The sequence below is a fragment of the Pungitius pungitius genome, chromosome 3, assembly GCF_949316345.1.
Source record: "Pungitius pungitius chromosome 3, fPunPun2.1, whole genome shotgun sequence".
NCBI lineage: Eukaryota > Metazoa > Chordata > Actinopteri > Perciformes > Gasterosteidae > Pungitius > Pungitius pungitius.
Window position 1 is genome coordinate 27,079,362 of NC_084902.1, and position 14,478 is coordinate 27,093,839.

The following is a 14,478-nucleotide window of genomic DNA, read 5'->3' on the forward strand; positions in this document are numbered from 1 at the left end:
CGAGTTCTAAGCAACTCTATACGAGCCTTTTTAGGCAACACGATGGAAATATATTCACCCTTATCTTCACGGGGCAGCCTCTTCCCCGTTAGCCCCTCCTCTGCGTGAAAAGCAGCTCTTGACTCTTAAGAAGTCAGCAGCTCCCAAAGTACAGAGCAGTACCCATCAGTCAAGCTCCACTCACCAGGTGAGCATTTTTCTGTTATTTTTCTGCCCATAATTTGAACAAAAAAGGTATTATTTTTAACATTTAAATTACTCAATAAATCCAATTGCCACACTTGTCTAGAAGGGAAGGTGAGATTTGTTTAACAGCGTTCATTCATATAACGATGCGTCTGGAGGATAAAGTCGATACAAAAAGAGGATACATGCTAATGCTAAAGAGGAATGAAAAATAAGAACCAGACAAATAAGATAATATGCTTCAGGGCAAAAATGAGTCGGCAAAAAAAACAGACGGAGCAAATTTTAAGGAGCGGACATCTGTTTTTCCGTTTGTGCCCCAGAGAGAGAAAGCTGCTTCTTTTCACCTGCAGCTTGATATATGAAATATAAAATAAAAGTAACAATATCCCCCAAAAGTTTCAAGAAACTTTTTAAATACTGTAAACTTTTATAACCTCTTTGTTTTGTTGATTTAAAAGATGAATTGAGTAATTTAAAATTACCAAAAAGAAAAATGTCACCTGGACAGCTTGAACTTGTTATTACTTGTTTAGATCCTAAAGTTGGATCATCTGGTGACCCATGACATTAAAACTCCAAGCTGAAATCTGCAGTGTCGCGTGCATAAAGTTCCTCCTGTTGTTGGACACACTGTAGGATGAAGAAGAAGCTGATCATCGACGCCGACATCGGGGTGGACGACGCTCAGGCCCTCATGGTGGCCATCGCGGACCCCGATGTGGAGATCTTAGGGATCACCTGTTGCTACGGCAACACGCCCCTGGAGAACGTCCTCCGGAACACGCTGCGGGTCCTGAAGGTCTGCGACCGGCTGGACGTGAGTCTGGGCTTCCAAAAATACACCACAGAGGGCGTGGGGAAGGGTTGGTGGCGGTTTGGGGGCGGGAAGGGGGAGGTTCACATCAGCTGGGATTGGGGCAACACATTCCTTCCACGATGGTGTGCCCCTCCTTCAGATCCCGGTGTACCGCGGCTGTGCTGAGCCCCTGCTGGCCCAAAAACGCCACGCCGGAGATTACCACGGGGAGGACGGGCTGGGGGACGTCCCGGATCCGGATGCTCCGGGCCTGGAGCTGCTGCAGAAGAAAAGAGGAGTTCTGGCCATGATCAAGATGATCAACCAAAACCCCGGAGAGGTGAGAAAAAAGCCCCAAAAGGAATTCCATTGCAACGATTCAGTGATGGAGCCCAATCTTAGATTAGGAGAAATTAATTGTATTCCACCCCCCACCCACCCTGTCTCTGAGTTCAGGTGAGCCTGGTTGCCATGGCGCCCCTCACCAACCTGGCAGTTGCCATACAACTGGACCCCTCCCTCCCCAAAAAGCTGAAGGCGCTCTACATCATGGGGGGAAATACTGAGTGTACATAATTCATCTCACAATCCCACCACCCGGATGTTTCCTTGGTTTCCACCTCTGCACTCACGTGTATAAGATCAAAGAACGTGTGTGTGTGTGTGTGTGTGTGTGGCAGCCAGGGGCAACACCACCGTGTGCGGGGAGTTCAACTTCGTGGCTGACCCCGAGGCGGCCTACATCGTGCTGGACCGCTACACCTGCCCCACCCACATCGCCTCGTGGGAGTTCACCTGCAGGAACAGCCTGCCGTGGGTGAGCTCAACGCACGACACCAGCAGATCAAATCAAATCCAAAGACATTTAGGTACGTGGATGATGTTGCATGTTCCCCTCAGGCTTTCTGTGACCGCTGGCTGGGCCAAAACACAGAGAAGGCGGCTTTTATGAAAAAGATCACGTACCTCTCCATGAAGGTAAGCGTCCGTGTGGATTGTGAGCTCATCCTCTCCTTCAGAGACACCATCAGACCCTGAATTTTCAGAAGCGTGATCCTCACATCCTGAAAAGCTCTTAAAAATATGATGTCTCCTCCCTGCAGAAAGCTCAGTCGGCGGACTACCAGAAGGAGGTCACAGAGGGGAAGGGCTTCAACCCCTGCGACACCTACGCCATGGCCGCCGCCATCGACGGCGCGCTCATCACGGAGAGCGAGGAGGTGAGCGCCTGCCGCTGTGACGTCTTTGATGAAGTGAAAGCGTCTCCCTCGGGTGGTTAAGGGGAAAAGGTCTCGCGTCTCTCTGCCCAGGTCGCCGTGTCGGTGGAGCTGGAGGGGACCTACACCCGGGGCATGATGGTGCTGGACTACATGGACCTGCTCAAGAAGAAGCACAAAGCTGTGGTGATGAAGAAGGTGGACTTGGAGAAATTCAAGCAAATGTTCATGAACTCACTCAAGTAGAAGGACGTTGGTTCACCAGATTGAATAAAGCAGAACAAAACAGTGTTTCTTCTTGTTTTCTTTTCAGACAAAATGGCCGAAGCAGGTTTTTTTTATTTTTTATTGTGTGCAAGCTATTCTTGAATCCACCAAGTAAACACATAACACATGGTCTTAATAAAAATACACGGAAAACAGGAATTTCCCTCTCCGTCTGGTTTTGAAGCTGCAATTAATACTGAAATCGGATAGGCTTCAAAAATGAGCAAAAGACAAAAGTGGCCTTTAAGTGTCTGAAACATGAGACACATTTGTCCTCGAGTGTCTTCCGAGGAATTGATCAGAACCAGAGACGCTTGATAACGTAATCAAAGCACGACAAGCAATTAAACGGGGACTAAAATGAAACACTTCTTTAGAGGCAGGAGACTAAACACTGTCATAAAACCCCAAGAGATTGTGTTACTTCCCTCAGGCACAATTTTGCCTGCTTCCTTCGAGTCAACAACAACCAACCGACCTCAACTAGGCTCCCGTTGGCCCATCCCACTTGTCCATGTCATGCTCTTTAGTGTTACATAAGCGCCCGTCTTTTGTTGTTTCCTGTATAAGACACACAGACACAGAGAGGTTTGACTCGCCAGCGGACGTTAGAAGAGGATCGAGTTCTGGTGCTGGTAAGTTCATCTCTCTGCTTTCAAACGCTGCACCGACGTGCTTTGTAAACTCATCTCTGTAAATTGAATTAGGCTAGGACTTTTTTTTATTTTTACCAACAACAATGAGGGTGCTTGGCCCACACAGTAGAGAACAGGTTTTTCCTGTGAGTACTCCTCCTCCACTTCCTCCTCCCTCCTTCCCTTTAGGACAAAATGAAGAAGAAGCTGATCCTGGACGTGGACACCGGCGTGGACGACGCTCAGGCCATCATGATGGCCCTCGCGGCCCCCAACGTGGAGATCCTGGGGATCACCTGCAGCCACGGCAACACAAAGCTGGACAACGCCTGCAGGAACACGCTGCGCGTGCTGAAGGCCTGCGGCCGGCTGGATGTAAGGAACGCGCGGTGTGACAGGCGCGTGATGTAAGGCGACGGCCTCGTGCTAAAACCCCGTGACGCTCCTCAGATCCCGGTGTACCGCGGCTGTTCGGGGCCAGTGCTGGGCATCCAACGCCACGCGGGAGATTTCCACGGGAAGGACGGGCTGGGCGACGCCCCGGACCCCGACGCTCCGGGCCTGGAGCTGCTGCAGAAGAGGAGTGCTGCGCAGGCCTTAATTAAGATTGCCAACCAGCACCCTGGAGAGGTGGGGAGGACTTTGTGACTGTCGATGAATATTGTATATTTTACTATATGTGTATATATATAGTGTGTGTGTTATGCATGCACTCTTATTTAAAGAAACCAGACGCAAATGGAAAGAGTAGAAACACCTATGTATCTAGATTGAAAATATTCATGCATGCTGCACGATTTCATGATGAACTGCAGCTGACGTGTCCCTCTCACCTGTGCTGCGCGCAGGTGAGCCTGGTTGCCACGGCGCCCCTCACCAACCTGGCCCTCGCTGCACAGCTGAACCCTTCCTTCCCCAAGAACCTGAAGGCACTCTACATCATGGGAGGAAACACGGAATGTGGGTCGTCTGCAGGGTTCGGATCCACCGTGTGTGTTTTCCTCTCTATACGGGATGATGACGGCGTGTGGGTGTGTGTGTGTGTGCGTGTGTGTGCGCGTGCGTGCGTGCAGCCAGGGGCAACACCACCGTGTGCGGGGAGTTCAACTTCGTGGCTGACCCCGAGGCGGCCTACATCGTGCTGGACCGGTTCACCTGCCCCACCTACATCGCCTCGTGGGAGTTCACCTGCAGGAACAGCCTGCCGTGGGTCCGTAACCGCCACCACTTGAGAGCAATCGCATGGAGCGTCGGTGTCCCAGACTTACTTCCTGTTTCTCCCCCCCCTCAGTCTTTCTGCAACGCTTGGCTGGCCCAGGACACCGACAAGGCCCGTTTCATGGAGAAGATCTCCCTCCACACCAGAACGGCACGGGCGGCTCTTGAATTCACGCAAAACAAACCTGTTTATAAAAAATAAAAAAAAGAGGATAAAATGTCACTGTTTCCCGCGCAGATGGTCCAGACCGAGCGGTATCAAAAGGAGCTGGTGTCGGGACCCGGGTTCAACACCTGCGACACCTACGCTCTGGCTGCGGCCATCGACGACGCGCTGGTGACGGAGAGCGAGGAGGTTTGAAGGACGCCGCTCGGCCCGTTTTCGGCAGAAAGGTCCCGGAGACGCCTCAGCGCATCTTCTTGTCATCCAACCGTCCAGGTGGCGGTGACGGTGGAGTTGGAAGGGAAGCACGCCCGAGGCATGATGGTGCTGGACCACATGGACCTGCTGAAGAAGAAGCACAAGGTCCACGTCATGAAGAGCATCGACCTGGAGAGGTTCAAGCAGCTGTTGATGAACGCGCTGAAATGATGCCGCCGGCTTCTTCTAAACGGGGGAATGCGGAGGTGATGCTTTGATTTTTTTGACGTTGATATTCCGGAAAACAACTCTGAGGTTGTATTCCTTAGAATGAGATCAATTCGTTATATTGTTATATTACATTGTTTGTCATTCTTCAACAGAAACTCCAAATGGAAGAAATCCCTTGTTTCAAATTTCCTGTCAAGTATCTTTGTCAGGGTTTGTAATGAGTCTTGTTGAGCTACGTCGTCTCATTTAAAGGAGGTTTTTCCATCCGTTACAGTGTAAATGACTGGCTTGTTAAATAAAAAGACGTTTATTCATCCATATTTTCTGTGGCTGTGAATTCCTCGAGAAATTTTTAACCGTTTATAATCTATGAAGGAATTTACTGGTTCCTTCACGAAATCTAAAATACATAATACATATTGCGTTTACAGTATTTGAAATATTTCCTTAAAATATATTTTAAAATATGTATTGGAAGGTATTTTTTGATGGTTGTGATTCTGTTTATAATAAATATGAAGACATCACAACGTAAATCTGATGACATCATGGCTGGTAACAAAAGCGTGTTTGAGCTATGATGTCACAGGACAGGAACATCAACCAAAGGCATCAATATCTTCTCGGATTTTCTTGATGCAGAAACTAAAACAGAGTCAAACTAAGTTAGTAAAACCTTTTATTGGAAGTGCTTTGGAATGTACACTTTAAGAAAAAACAAAGGGGGAAAAAAGTGTCCATCCCATGTTCCTCCTCCTGTTTTCTATTCAATTAACAGGGTTATACTCAAAGAAAACAAAGCCAATGTTTACCCTTCAGAAACAATCGTCTGTGGATATATTACAACCTGCCGGAATATTTACAAATCATACAAAAAAGAACACCAATAAAAGCTGTATCTCCTGTTTCTGCAACTACAGTCCAAACACATCACTGTTCACTGACTTTGGAGCTCAACATGAGAGCCAAACAGAAAATGAGCAGAGTCCATTCGAGAGACGAGCAGCAGTCGACCAGCTCGGCGTCCCAGCTCACGCGGTGTCCACCAGCGTCCTTCACATCCAGATGTTGATGGGAGGGGGGGGGGGAGCTGGAAATCAATTATTGACACCCAGATACGAGTTGGATTGCAGTATTGAGTCAGGCCTGGGAGCCGAGTAGTGTCCAACCTCGGAGACAAGGCGGTCCTACTGGACTCTGTACTTGTAAAACCAGCAGAGGCCCTGAGTGAAGTTCCAGCCCAGCGAGACGGAGAGGACATAAACGAGTCCGAGCAGAGCGAACGGGTAGAGCAGCACCACCGTGTTCTTCAGGAAAGGTAGAGCTGCGTTGGGAAACAATGCGAGGAAGGCATCAGTGGACACATCTATGAAGTCACATTGAAAAGTACACCACATTCCTACTCCTTTATAGGCAACTAGTGGCTGCTTTACCCCTAAATGGGAATAAACACTTCACCCAATAAACCGCCCAACCCCTCCCCTCCCCTCCCATCCCAAACATCCACATGGACGATCGCGCTCTGTTTGATGTCCTTCCACAAGCTTTGGCAGGAAACACACCAGGACTCTGTAATCTTGGTCATGAAAGGCAGTAAAAAACAGGCACGATGGAATTGTGATGTTATTTTGATCATAAATCAATCGACCAATTATTTTTCTCGATTAATAGATAAATTATTCGGCCCATTAAATGTCTGAGAAAGGTCACATAAATGGAAATTTTCTAATACTCAAGTTAAAGGTCTTTCACTTGGTGTTGGACAGAAACAAATATTGCCAGGAAGGAAAAGTCCAGCCCCATCTGAACAGTCTATTCACTACAATATTGGTACATTTCAGTAAATGAATCTGACTTGGACTTACCGTTGTATCCTAAGAATGTGATGTAGAGATAATATCCAATGGCGATCAGCCACAGAGTGTTCCCAACAAAGTATCCCACGAACCAGTCAGAGTTTATTACTACGATGTCTGAAACACACAAAACAAGCCGTAAGTTGAACTGTACTAAAGACCACTTAATGCCTCAGATAATAACCTATAATAAGCCTCACGCTACTCACGGTTAATGAAGAAGAGCTGCAGAAAATGCAGGACGACTAGAAGAGGGTAGAAGGCATTAAGGTGAACATCAAACGCGTAGCCCCACTCCACATCAAAGTTTCTGCTGGGTTGTTTCAAGAGGTACTTGTTGCTGATAACCCTGAAAAGAAGGCAGAATAAATCTGGCATCAAATGCAGAAAGGAGAAAACGTGGCCTGCAATTACTCAACCAGGCGAACCCACGACTCACCACATGAGGGTTGATATGAGAAGCCCGACTCCTATGCAGTCAACAAAGACCACCCACAGCAGCAGCTTCAGAGTCTCCAGGACCCCCATGTCCAGCACCAGGCCAAATCCTATTGTCGACACTGCAGAGGAATAGAGGAAACCATTGGTCACCAGAGCACAGTGACAACAGCCGGTTACAACATTTCTCCCCCCGATTGCAGACTCACCGCAGAGCCAGATGCCGAGCAGGACCAGGAAAGCCGGGTCGTCCCTGGCCCACTGGTCCTTGGTCTGTTTCCTGTAGTGGAAGTTGCGGTAGACTCTCTGCGGGGACGTGAACAAGTAAAGCATTTGCCACACGGCAAAGTCAAAGTCCATCTGTCCCAAATGGAGCAGCCGTCTCAGGTACTTGTAGCGCTTGAAGCCCGCCGTGTGGCGCGCGTTGTCTGCGGAACCGAGGGCGCCGTTGCTGTTCGGTGAGGTGGTCGGCAACATGGTGCTGAGCGTCACATGAGAAAAGGAAAAGAGGCGGAACCGTGGGGAAATTAAGGAGTAGGAGGAGCGAAATGCAGACGAACCAATACAACTAAACCAATTTCTTCTGGGGTTAGGAGGAACTATTTAGTGTAAAAGCTCTGCAGGTGATGGTCGTCTTGGATATTTTCACACTGACAATTATGAAGCCACAGTATTTGTGTCAATAAGGACAGCAAGATCATATTTAAGAGATTAGATTAATAGTTTTTAGACTTGAAAGCGTATCCTATCTTCTATGTGGTTAATTAGGACTACATACGAGAGATTTAGGAATAAATGTGTAGAAAAAAGTATAACTTAGCTTCTCTAATGCTGCTATGTGAGGGACTCACCCCGCAGTGAGCGTAATGCCACCTTGATGAGTTGACATGATGCTTTTAAACAGAGCGCTAACAAAAACATACAGTATTGTATCCTGATAAATTATTTTAAGTATCTATTATCACACAACAGCTTCACACGTTGTTTCGCAAACGGCTTTGAAAAGAGAGGATGCTATAACTAACCTATGCCACATATGATTAAAATTCAATCGAATGTCATAATACAACATATGTCCTATTCTAAATAAACCAAATACACGGTTACTGTTACTGCGCAGTATCCATTGTACCCACAAGAAGCAGCGACATATTCATGTTGTGTTTGCTAATAGTCAATGTTAGCTTGCTGCTAACTAGTTTAATAACATGGGGAGGCCTGGCCATTTGTATCTGTAATATACTTGGTAATCGCCAACTCTTTTTAATTAGCTTTACAGCCAAACGTGTTTACTGTGAATAATATTCACCTGTTTATGCTGCACTCCTTAACAGGAGAAAGCCCCAACTCTTGCTCGTTTATGTAGCTGTTTATTGACGCTTCCTGAACTGTCGCGAAAATGAACACGTCGAAACTTCCGGTGTCATCCGGTGCACCCTGGGAAATGTAGTAAAGAAAAATGAGGATTTCCTTCAGTACAAAATAAAAAAATGATCTCTACTCCCTCAGTGATCTAATACTCTACATGATTTAAACTAAAATAAAGCATGACTGAAGGTAAATATATGGTCAGATGTGGTTAGTTATATGTTTAGAACGTGATGATATAACCATTTTATTGCGAAGGTTTCATACCTCATTTTAAACGGAAGTGGGCTTCTACGCTGCATCCGCTAATTGTCCATAGCTATTTGACTGGTAGTACGAGTGATATCGCCGCTGTTCTGGTCAAGAAGGCCAAATAGCGAAAGGTAAGAATAACAATCCCCTTATGCGGTTATTGGCGTGTAAGGCTATTTGTTATTTAATCGCAAAACCCCGAGTAGAGGAATGTGCTTGACCTTATTGCCCACTCTTAACATTGCAATGCCCGTGTCCTTGAGTGGTTCACTTAGCTAACGCGGTTAGCCTGCAAGCAACGGGTCTGCATCGGGAGGTCCGTGTTACGTGATTCCTCTCATCTCCACATAGCTGGTGAATCGTGGATAAACGAGTGTGACACGTGTTTATGGCAATATGTTTCCAAATGTCTGCTTTTCGTCTCCCGGGAACGATAGCGCCATCTTTTAGTGAAAGCGTCGCTTGTTGTTGTTGACAATGACAACTGTCTTAGTTAGCTGGCATTGAACATTGAATCAAATATTAAAGTCATTTTTTAGACTCCTAATCTTAAAAATAATCAAAGTTAAATCTCCCAACCTATAGTTTGCGAAATTTGAGCATGAAAATGTATAGAATAAATGTAATCTTAAGATCACATTCAACGAAATGTTAAAGCTTTCTGCATTTATCAACACCCACCCACCTAAACCTGCTACACCTCGCATAAAAGCTGAGCTGTATAAGAACATGTAATGTTATTATTTAATGCTCTTCTGATTTTGCATACTGCTCATTTTAATTTACAACCTCTTAATTATTACATTGAGATTTTGTTGAAACAGAAAACATAAACTGGATCCCAGACATTTAAACTTTAATTTACCTTGTAGAGAAAAGGGGTGCAGAGGTGTACCCCAACAAACCTTTTTAAAGATTATATACTTAAAGAAAGCATGACCACAAGAATCTGCCACACATGTTTTCTTACTTCTCAACACTCTCTTACGACTCGCTGGTTGAGCTGAAAGTTCACAGTTGTACATCAACAGAAATTTGATCTGCTATATAAAATACTCCAAATATCAGAGTAAAATTAGCACATATGTTGACTGCTTTCTTTTTGTTTTCGTCTCCCAGTGTCATGCTGCGACTGCCACACGTCGGCCGGGCTTTAGCCGGAGCTGCTAAGAGCAGCCTGGCTGCCCCCAACACCGGTAAGACTCTTCTCCGTGTCTTCATAGGGAAGAAGAAGAAGAAACGTTCACTTTCTGATGCATTTACGTTCCATTTCGTCTAAAAATACATTTGACCTTTTTTGTATTCCTACTTGCAGTGCGTACTGCGGTGCGTGCGGCCAGCAACATGGTGGAGGTGTTTGTAGATGGGAAACCACTGGAGGTGGAGCCGGGAACCACTGTGCTGCAGGTAAGGAAAACCAGATGATTTTACTGCAAACATGCACAGATGTTTCGTCCAGTTAGTGTCGGTATGCGAACCATAAACTAGGCTTTAGTGGTGACTTGTCCTGATCCATCCTTGTCCTTTTTAAATGTGGACATGTGGACCCGAGCCTGCTTTGTGTTTTTCGGATTCTTGGATACTTCTTTGATTTCTTGAAGGATTTCCTGCCTCATCTTGAGTGGTTCTTTTCCCCATCAGGCCTGCGAGAAGGCAGGAATCCAGATCCCCAGGTTCTGCTACCACGAGCGCCTCTCGGTGGCGGGAAACTGTCGTATGTGTCTGGTGGAGATCGAGAAAGCTCCAAAGGTAACCCAGTGCATCCGATTGGTCACCAGGGAGAACACTTGGTAGCCATTTGGCTGAAAATGTATTAAATTGAATTACATTCTGAGTTTTAAACATCAGACTAGACACCACAAGTATAGCTGTAAATGCTTGCATCGCTCCCGTCTAATTGTGTGTGCGCCCCTCAGCCGGTAGCAGCCTGTGCCATGCCCGTCATGAAGGGCTGGAACATCCTCACCAACTCAGAGAAGACACGCAAGGCCAGGTACAAGTGAAAATATTTGCATATGATTCAAACAAAGAAAATACACAATTGAAACTTGCTTGATGAACTTGTGTGTGTCTCTCATCAGAGAGGGTGTGATGGAGTTCCTGCTGGCCAACCACCCGCTGGACTGCCCCATTTGTGACCAGGGAGGAGAGTGTGACCTGCAGGTACGTCTAAACTATAAAATAGGTCTAAACAAATACTTTGGCTCAGGACTTCACCTTCATTCTAAATACCTAGCGAACTACCCTTCCTACTATTTTCTGAGGTGTTGACGCTCCTGCCTGCTGCGTTCTCAGGATCAGTCCATGCAGTTTGGTTCAGACCGCAGTCGTTTCACTGAGGGGAAGAGAGCGGTGGAGGACAAGAACATCGGGCCGCTCATCAAAACCATCATGACCCGCTGCATCCAGTGCACGCGCTGCGTCCGGTAAGAGCACCAGAAACATCTCCAGGAGGAGGGTACTGTACCCGATGGCTGCTACTGTATCATATGAGGCCCTTTGACAGCACGTCCATGCATTCCTGTGTTTTGTGTCTTGCAGTTTCGCCAGTGAGATCGCAGGCGTCGAAGACCTGGGAACCACAGGAAGAGGCAACAACCTGCAGATCGGGACGTACGTGGAGAAGATGTTCATGTCAGAGCTGTCGGGCAACGTTATCGACGTCTGTCCCGTCGGAGCGCTCACCTCCAAACCCTACGCCTTCACCGCGCGACCCTGGGAGACCAGGTAGGACCGGGTCGTGCAGCGTACCTGGCCATCACGACGTGCGGTGTTCAGTCAGCGTTTCTGCAACTTCCTCTCGTCTCTGCAGAAAAACCGAGTCGATCGACGTGCTGGATGCCGTGGGCAGCAACATCCTGGTGAGCACGAGAGGAGGCGAGGTGATGAGGGTGATGCCCAGGCTGCACGAAGACGTCAATGAAGAGTGGATCTCTGACAAGACCAGGTGAGGACGGAGGACATTTCGCTCCTTTATCACGGGATACGCCGTCCGGGAAATAAATACTAGATTCCCCCAAATGTGTGCCCTCAGGTTTGCATACGACGGTTTGAAGAGGCAGAGGTTGACCCAACCAATGGTGAAGAACAGCTCCGGTCAGCTGATCCCCAGCACCTGGGAGGACGCTCTCTCTCGTGTCGCTGGAGCAGTACGTGTCCTTCTCTTCTATTTTGAATCTTCCTTTGGTTTATTTAGAAAGCGCCTTTTCCTTGTGCCTCACGCTTCCCGTCGTGGTGTCTGTGCAGCTCCAGAGCGTCCAGGGCAGCGAGATGGCGGCCATCGTCGGAGGGATGGCGGACGCCGAAGCTCTGGTGTCCCTCAAAGACCTTCTCAACAGACTTGACTCGGAAAACCTCTGCACCGAGGAGGTCTTCCCCATGTCGGGGGCCGGGTAAGACGTGGTGGCACGACGCGAAGAAGCACTCCGCTTTAAGAGCTCCTCAGTTGCACAGCAGTCAACTCCTGTTCTCCCCCCCCCCTACCCCCCTCCCCCGCAGCACCGACCTGCGCTCCAACTACCTGCTGAACTCCCGCATCGCCGGCATCGAGGACTGCGACCTGCTGCTGCTCGTAGGAACCAACCCGCGCTACGAGGCCCCGCTGTTCAACGCCCGCATCCGCAAGAGGTGAACTCCGTTGTTCTTCTTTTTTTTGATTCTGAACTAATATAGTAAACAATGTTTTTTGTTTTGTTTTTTTTCCTCTGTTCCTCCCGTGTCAGTTGGCTTCACAATGAGCTGCGCGTCGCCATGGTGGGTCACAACGTGGATCTGAGTTTCGCCTACGACCACCTGGGAGAGGAGACCTCGGTGCTGAAGGAGCTGGCAGACGGCACGCACCCCTTCTGCCAGGTAACTGGGCTTCGACGCCTTGGATGCTTCTTTTTTTTTTTAAATGTTATTCTGGCGGCTTTCACCCGAAACGTTCCTCTCCCCTCCCCGCCTGCAGGTCTTGTCAGCCGCCAAGCGCCCGGTAGTGGTCGTCGGAAGCAGCGCCCTGCAGAGAGAAGACGGAGCCGCCATACTGAGAACCGTCTCCACCATAGCCCAGAACGCCAGGGCCAGCAGCGGCGTGGAGGAGGGGTGGAAAGTCCTCAACGTGCTGCACAGGTACAACGAGGCCGCAGCGGACTTCAAATCGGTTTGCGTGTCGAGTTGGGCGGGTTTCAAAGTCGTCCAGCCTCTGTTGATGCGGCCCCTGCTCTTTCTTTTGTGTGTCTCTGTGGGAGCAGAGTGGCCAGTCAGGTGGCCGCGTTGGACCTGGGCTACAAGGCCGGAGTGGACGCCATCAGGGCGAACCCGCCCAAAGTGCTGTTCCTGATGGGGGCCGACGCCGGCTGCATCACCAGAGCCGACCTGCCCAAAGACAGCTTCATCGTCTACCAGGGTACACGCGCGCACAAAGCGCACGCGCAGACACACAATCAATGGCAACCGTGAGAGTGCGACTACACTGAGAGGATCCTTTTTCAACCCCCCCCCACCCCCCCAGGGCACCACGGTGACGTAGGGGCACCAATGGCGGACATCATCCTCCCCGGCGCCGCGTACACGGAGAAGAACGGCACGTACGTCAACACCGAGGGCCGCAGCCAGCACACGCGGGTGGCGGTCACCGCTCCCGGGATGGCCAGAGAGGACTGGAAGATCATCAGGGCCCTATCGGAAGTAAGCAGGAAGCCACACGCAAATTTAGAACCGGTCTTTTTTTTTTTTTTCCTTCTGTCTGTAATGTCTGTGCGCGTCTTGCAGCTGGCGGGCGCCCCGCTGCCCTACGACTCCATGGAGGAGGTCCGATCCAGGCTGGCCGAGGTGGCTCCCAACCTGGTGCGCTACGACGACGTGGAGGAGGCAAACTACTTCAAGCAGGCCAACGAGCTCGCCCAGGTAGGCGCCAAAGGAACACAGCCGCGGATGGACTCGGGGGGGGGGGGGGGGGCTAATGGGGAATTAATCTCTCTGGTTTTGTTTTGCAGTTGGTGAAGCAGGACCTCGTGGCGACGCCTCTGGTGCCGCCTCAGCTAACGGCAGCGGACTTCTACATGACGGGTAAGCATTAACAAAAAACGCAAGAATATTGAAACGTAGAAATGAAGCGCTAATCCCCCGCCTCCCTCCAGATTCCATCAGCAGGGCCTCCCAGACGATGGCCAAATGCGTGAAAGCCGTGACGGAGGGTGCCGCCGCTGTGGACGAGCCGTCGGTGTGCTGAGCGCCGCGGTGCCTTTTTTAGACGCTCCCTCCTCAAACGGCACACTGCTCCAACAAACTCAGTGTTGCTCCTTAATTTAAAGTTGTCCTGGATGCTTGTGCTACACTATTCATTCGTCGAGCTTTGTCGGGGAAACAAAGTGTATAAAGAAAGAAAGAAATTTTAAATGTGTGAAATATGAATAAAATCTTACAAATGTCTCGATCCCAGATTGAGTGGTGTTTGTTTACGCTATTTTTAGTTCCAAATCAGGTCGTCGCATAACATCTTTTATCCGTCCATCGGGAATGTCGTTAGACATTTTTTCCATATGTCAAATGTAATCGTGTGTTTCAGGACCCCCCCCCCCCCTTTGCGACAGAAAATAAAAATCGAACTGCAGTGTCTCGCACATTAAAACGTCAGATTTTATTTATTTATTTTTATTTAAAAAATTTC

General features: G+C 48.6%; 4 protein-coding genes across 4 annotated transcripts; 3 read left to right on the plus strand and 1 right to left on the minus strand.

Annotated features, from left to right (window-relative positions):
* The first annotated feature begins 49 nt into the window (after window positions 1–49).
* LOC119216926 (inosine-uridine preferring nucleoside hydrolase-like) lies at window positions 50–2,486 on the plus strand. Its single transcript, XM_037470167.2, has 8 exons — window positions 50–187; window positions 826–1,006; window positions 1,146–1,325; window positions 1,442–1,553; window positions 1,666–1,802; window positions 1,886–1,963; window positions 2,089–2,205; window positions 2,296–2,486. The coding sequence occupies exons 2-8, from the start codon at window positions 827–829 to the stop codon at window positions 2,446–2,448; spliced, it is 957 nt and encodes a 318-aa protein (XP_037326064.2). The 5' UTR covers window positions 50–187; window position 826; the 3' UTR covers window positions 2,449–2,486.
* A 499-nt stretch (window positions 2,487–2,985) lies between these two features.
* Window positions 2,986–5,234, plus strand: LOC119216919 (inosine-uridine preferring nucleoside hydrolase-like). Its single transcript, XM_037470155.2, has 9 exons — window positions 2,986–3,104; window positions 3,294–3,479; window positions 3,555–3,734; window positions 3,953–4,064; window positions 4,178–4,314; window positions 4,396–4,473; window positions 4,561–4,677; window positions 4,762–4,949; window positions 5,067–5,234. The coding sequence occupies exons 2-8, from the start codon at window positions 3,300–3,302 to the stop codon at window positions 4,912–4,914; spliced, it is 957 nt and encodes a 318-aa protein (XP_037326052.1). The 5' UTR covers window positions 2,986–3,104; window positions 3,294–3,299; the 3' UTR covers window positions 4,915–4,949; window positions 5,067–5,234.
* A 350-nt stretch (window positions 5,235–5,584) lies between these two features.
* unc50 (unc-50 homolog (C. elegans)) lies at window positions 5,585–8,639 on the minus strand. Its single transcript, XM_037470195.2, has 6 exons — window positions 8,518–8,639; window positions 7,418–7,689; window positions 7,210–7,330; window positions 6,980–7,119; window positions 6,780–6,887; window positions 5,585–6,238 (listed from the first exon to the last, which is right to left on the minus strand). The coding sequence occupies exons 2-6, from the start codon at window positions 7,683–7,685 to the stop codon at window positions 6,102–6,104; spliced, it is 774 nt and encodes a 257-aa protein (XP_037326092.1). The 5' UTR covers window positions 7,686–7,689; window positions 8,518–8,639; the 3' UTR covers window positions 5,585–6,101.
* A 215-nt stretch (window positions 8,640–8,854) lies between these two features.
* LOC119217391 (NADH-ubiquinone oxidoreductase 75 kDa subunit, mitochondrial-like) lies at window positions 8,855–14,245 on the plus strand. The gene is made up of 19 exons (XM_037470935.2): window positions 8,855–8,959; window positions 9,948–10,024; window positions 10,144–10,235; window positions 10,470–10,577; window positions 10,745–10,821; window positions 10,910–10,991; window positions 11,124–11,254; window positions 11,370–11,555; window positions 11,641–11,775; window positions 11,863–11,977; window positions 12,075–12,220; window positions 12,327–12,455; window positions 12,551–12,680; window positions 12,778–12,938; window positions 13,061–13,215; window positions 13,321–13,496; window positions 13,581–13,715; window positions 13,805–13,877; window positions 13,949–14,245. The coding sequence occupies exons 2-19, from the start codon at window positions 9,952–9,954 to the stop codon at window positions 14,038–14,040; spliced, it is 2,196 nt and encodes a 731-aa protein (XP_037326832.2). The 5' UTR covers window positions 8,855–8,959; window positions 9,948–9,951; the 3' UTR covers window positions 14,041–14,245.
* Window positions 14,246–14,478: the final 233 nt, after the last annotated feature.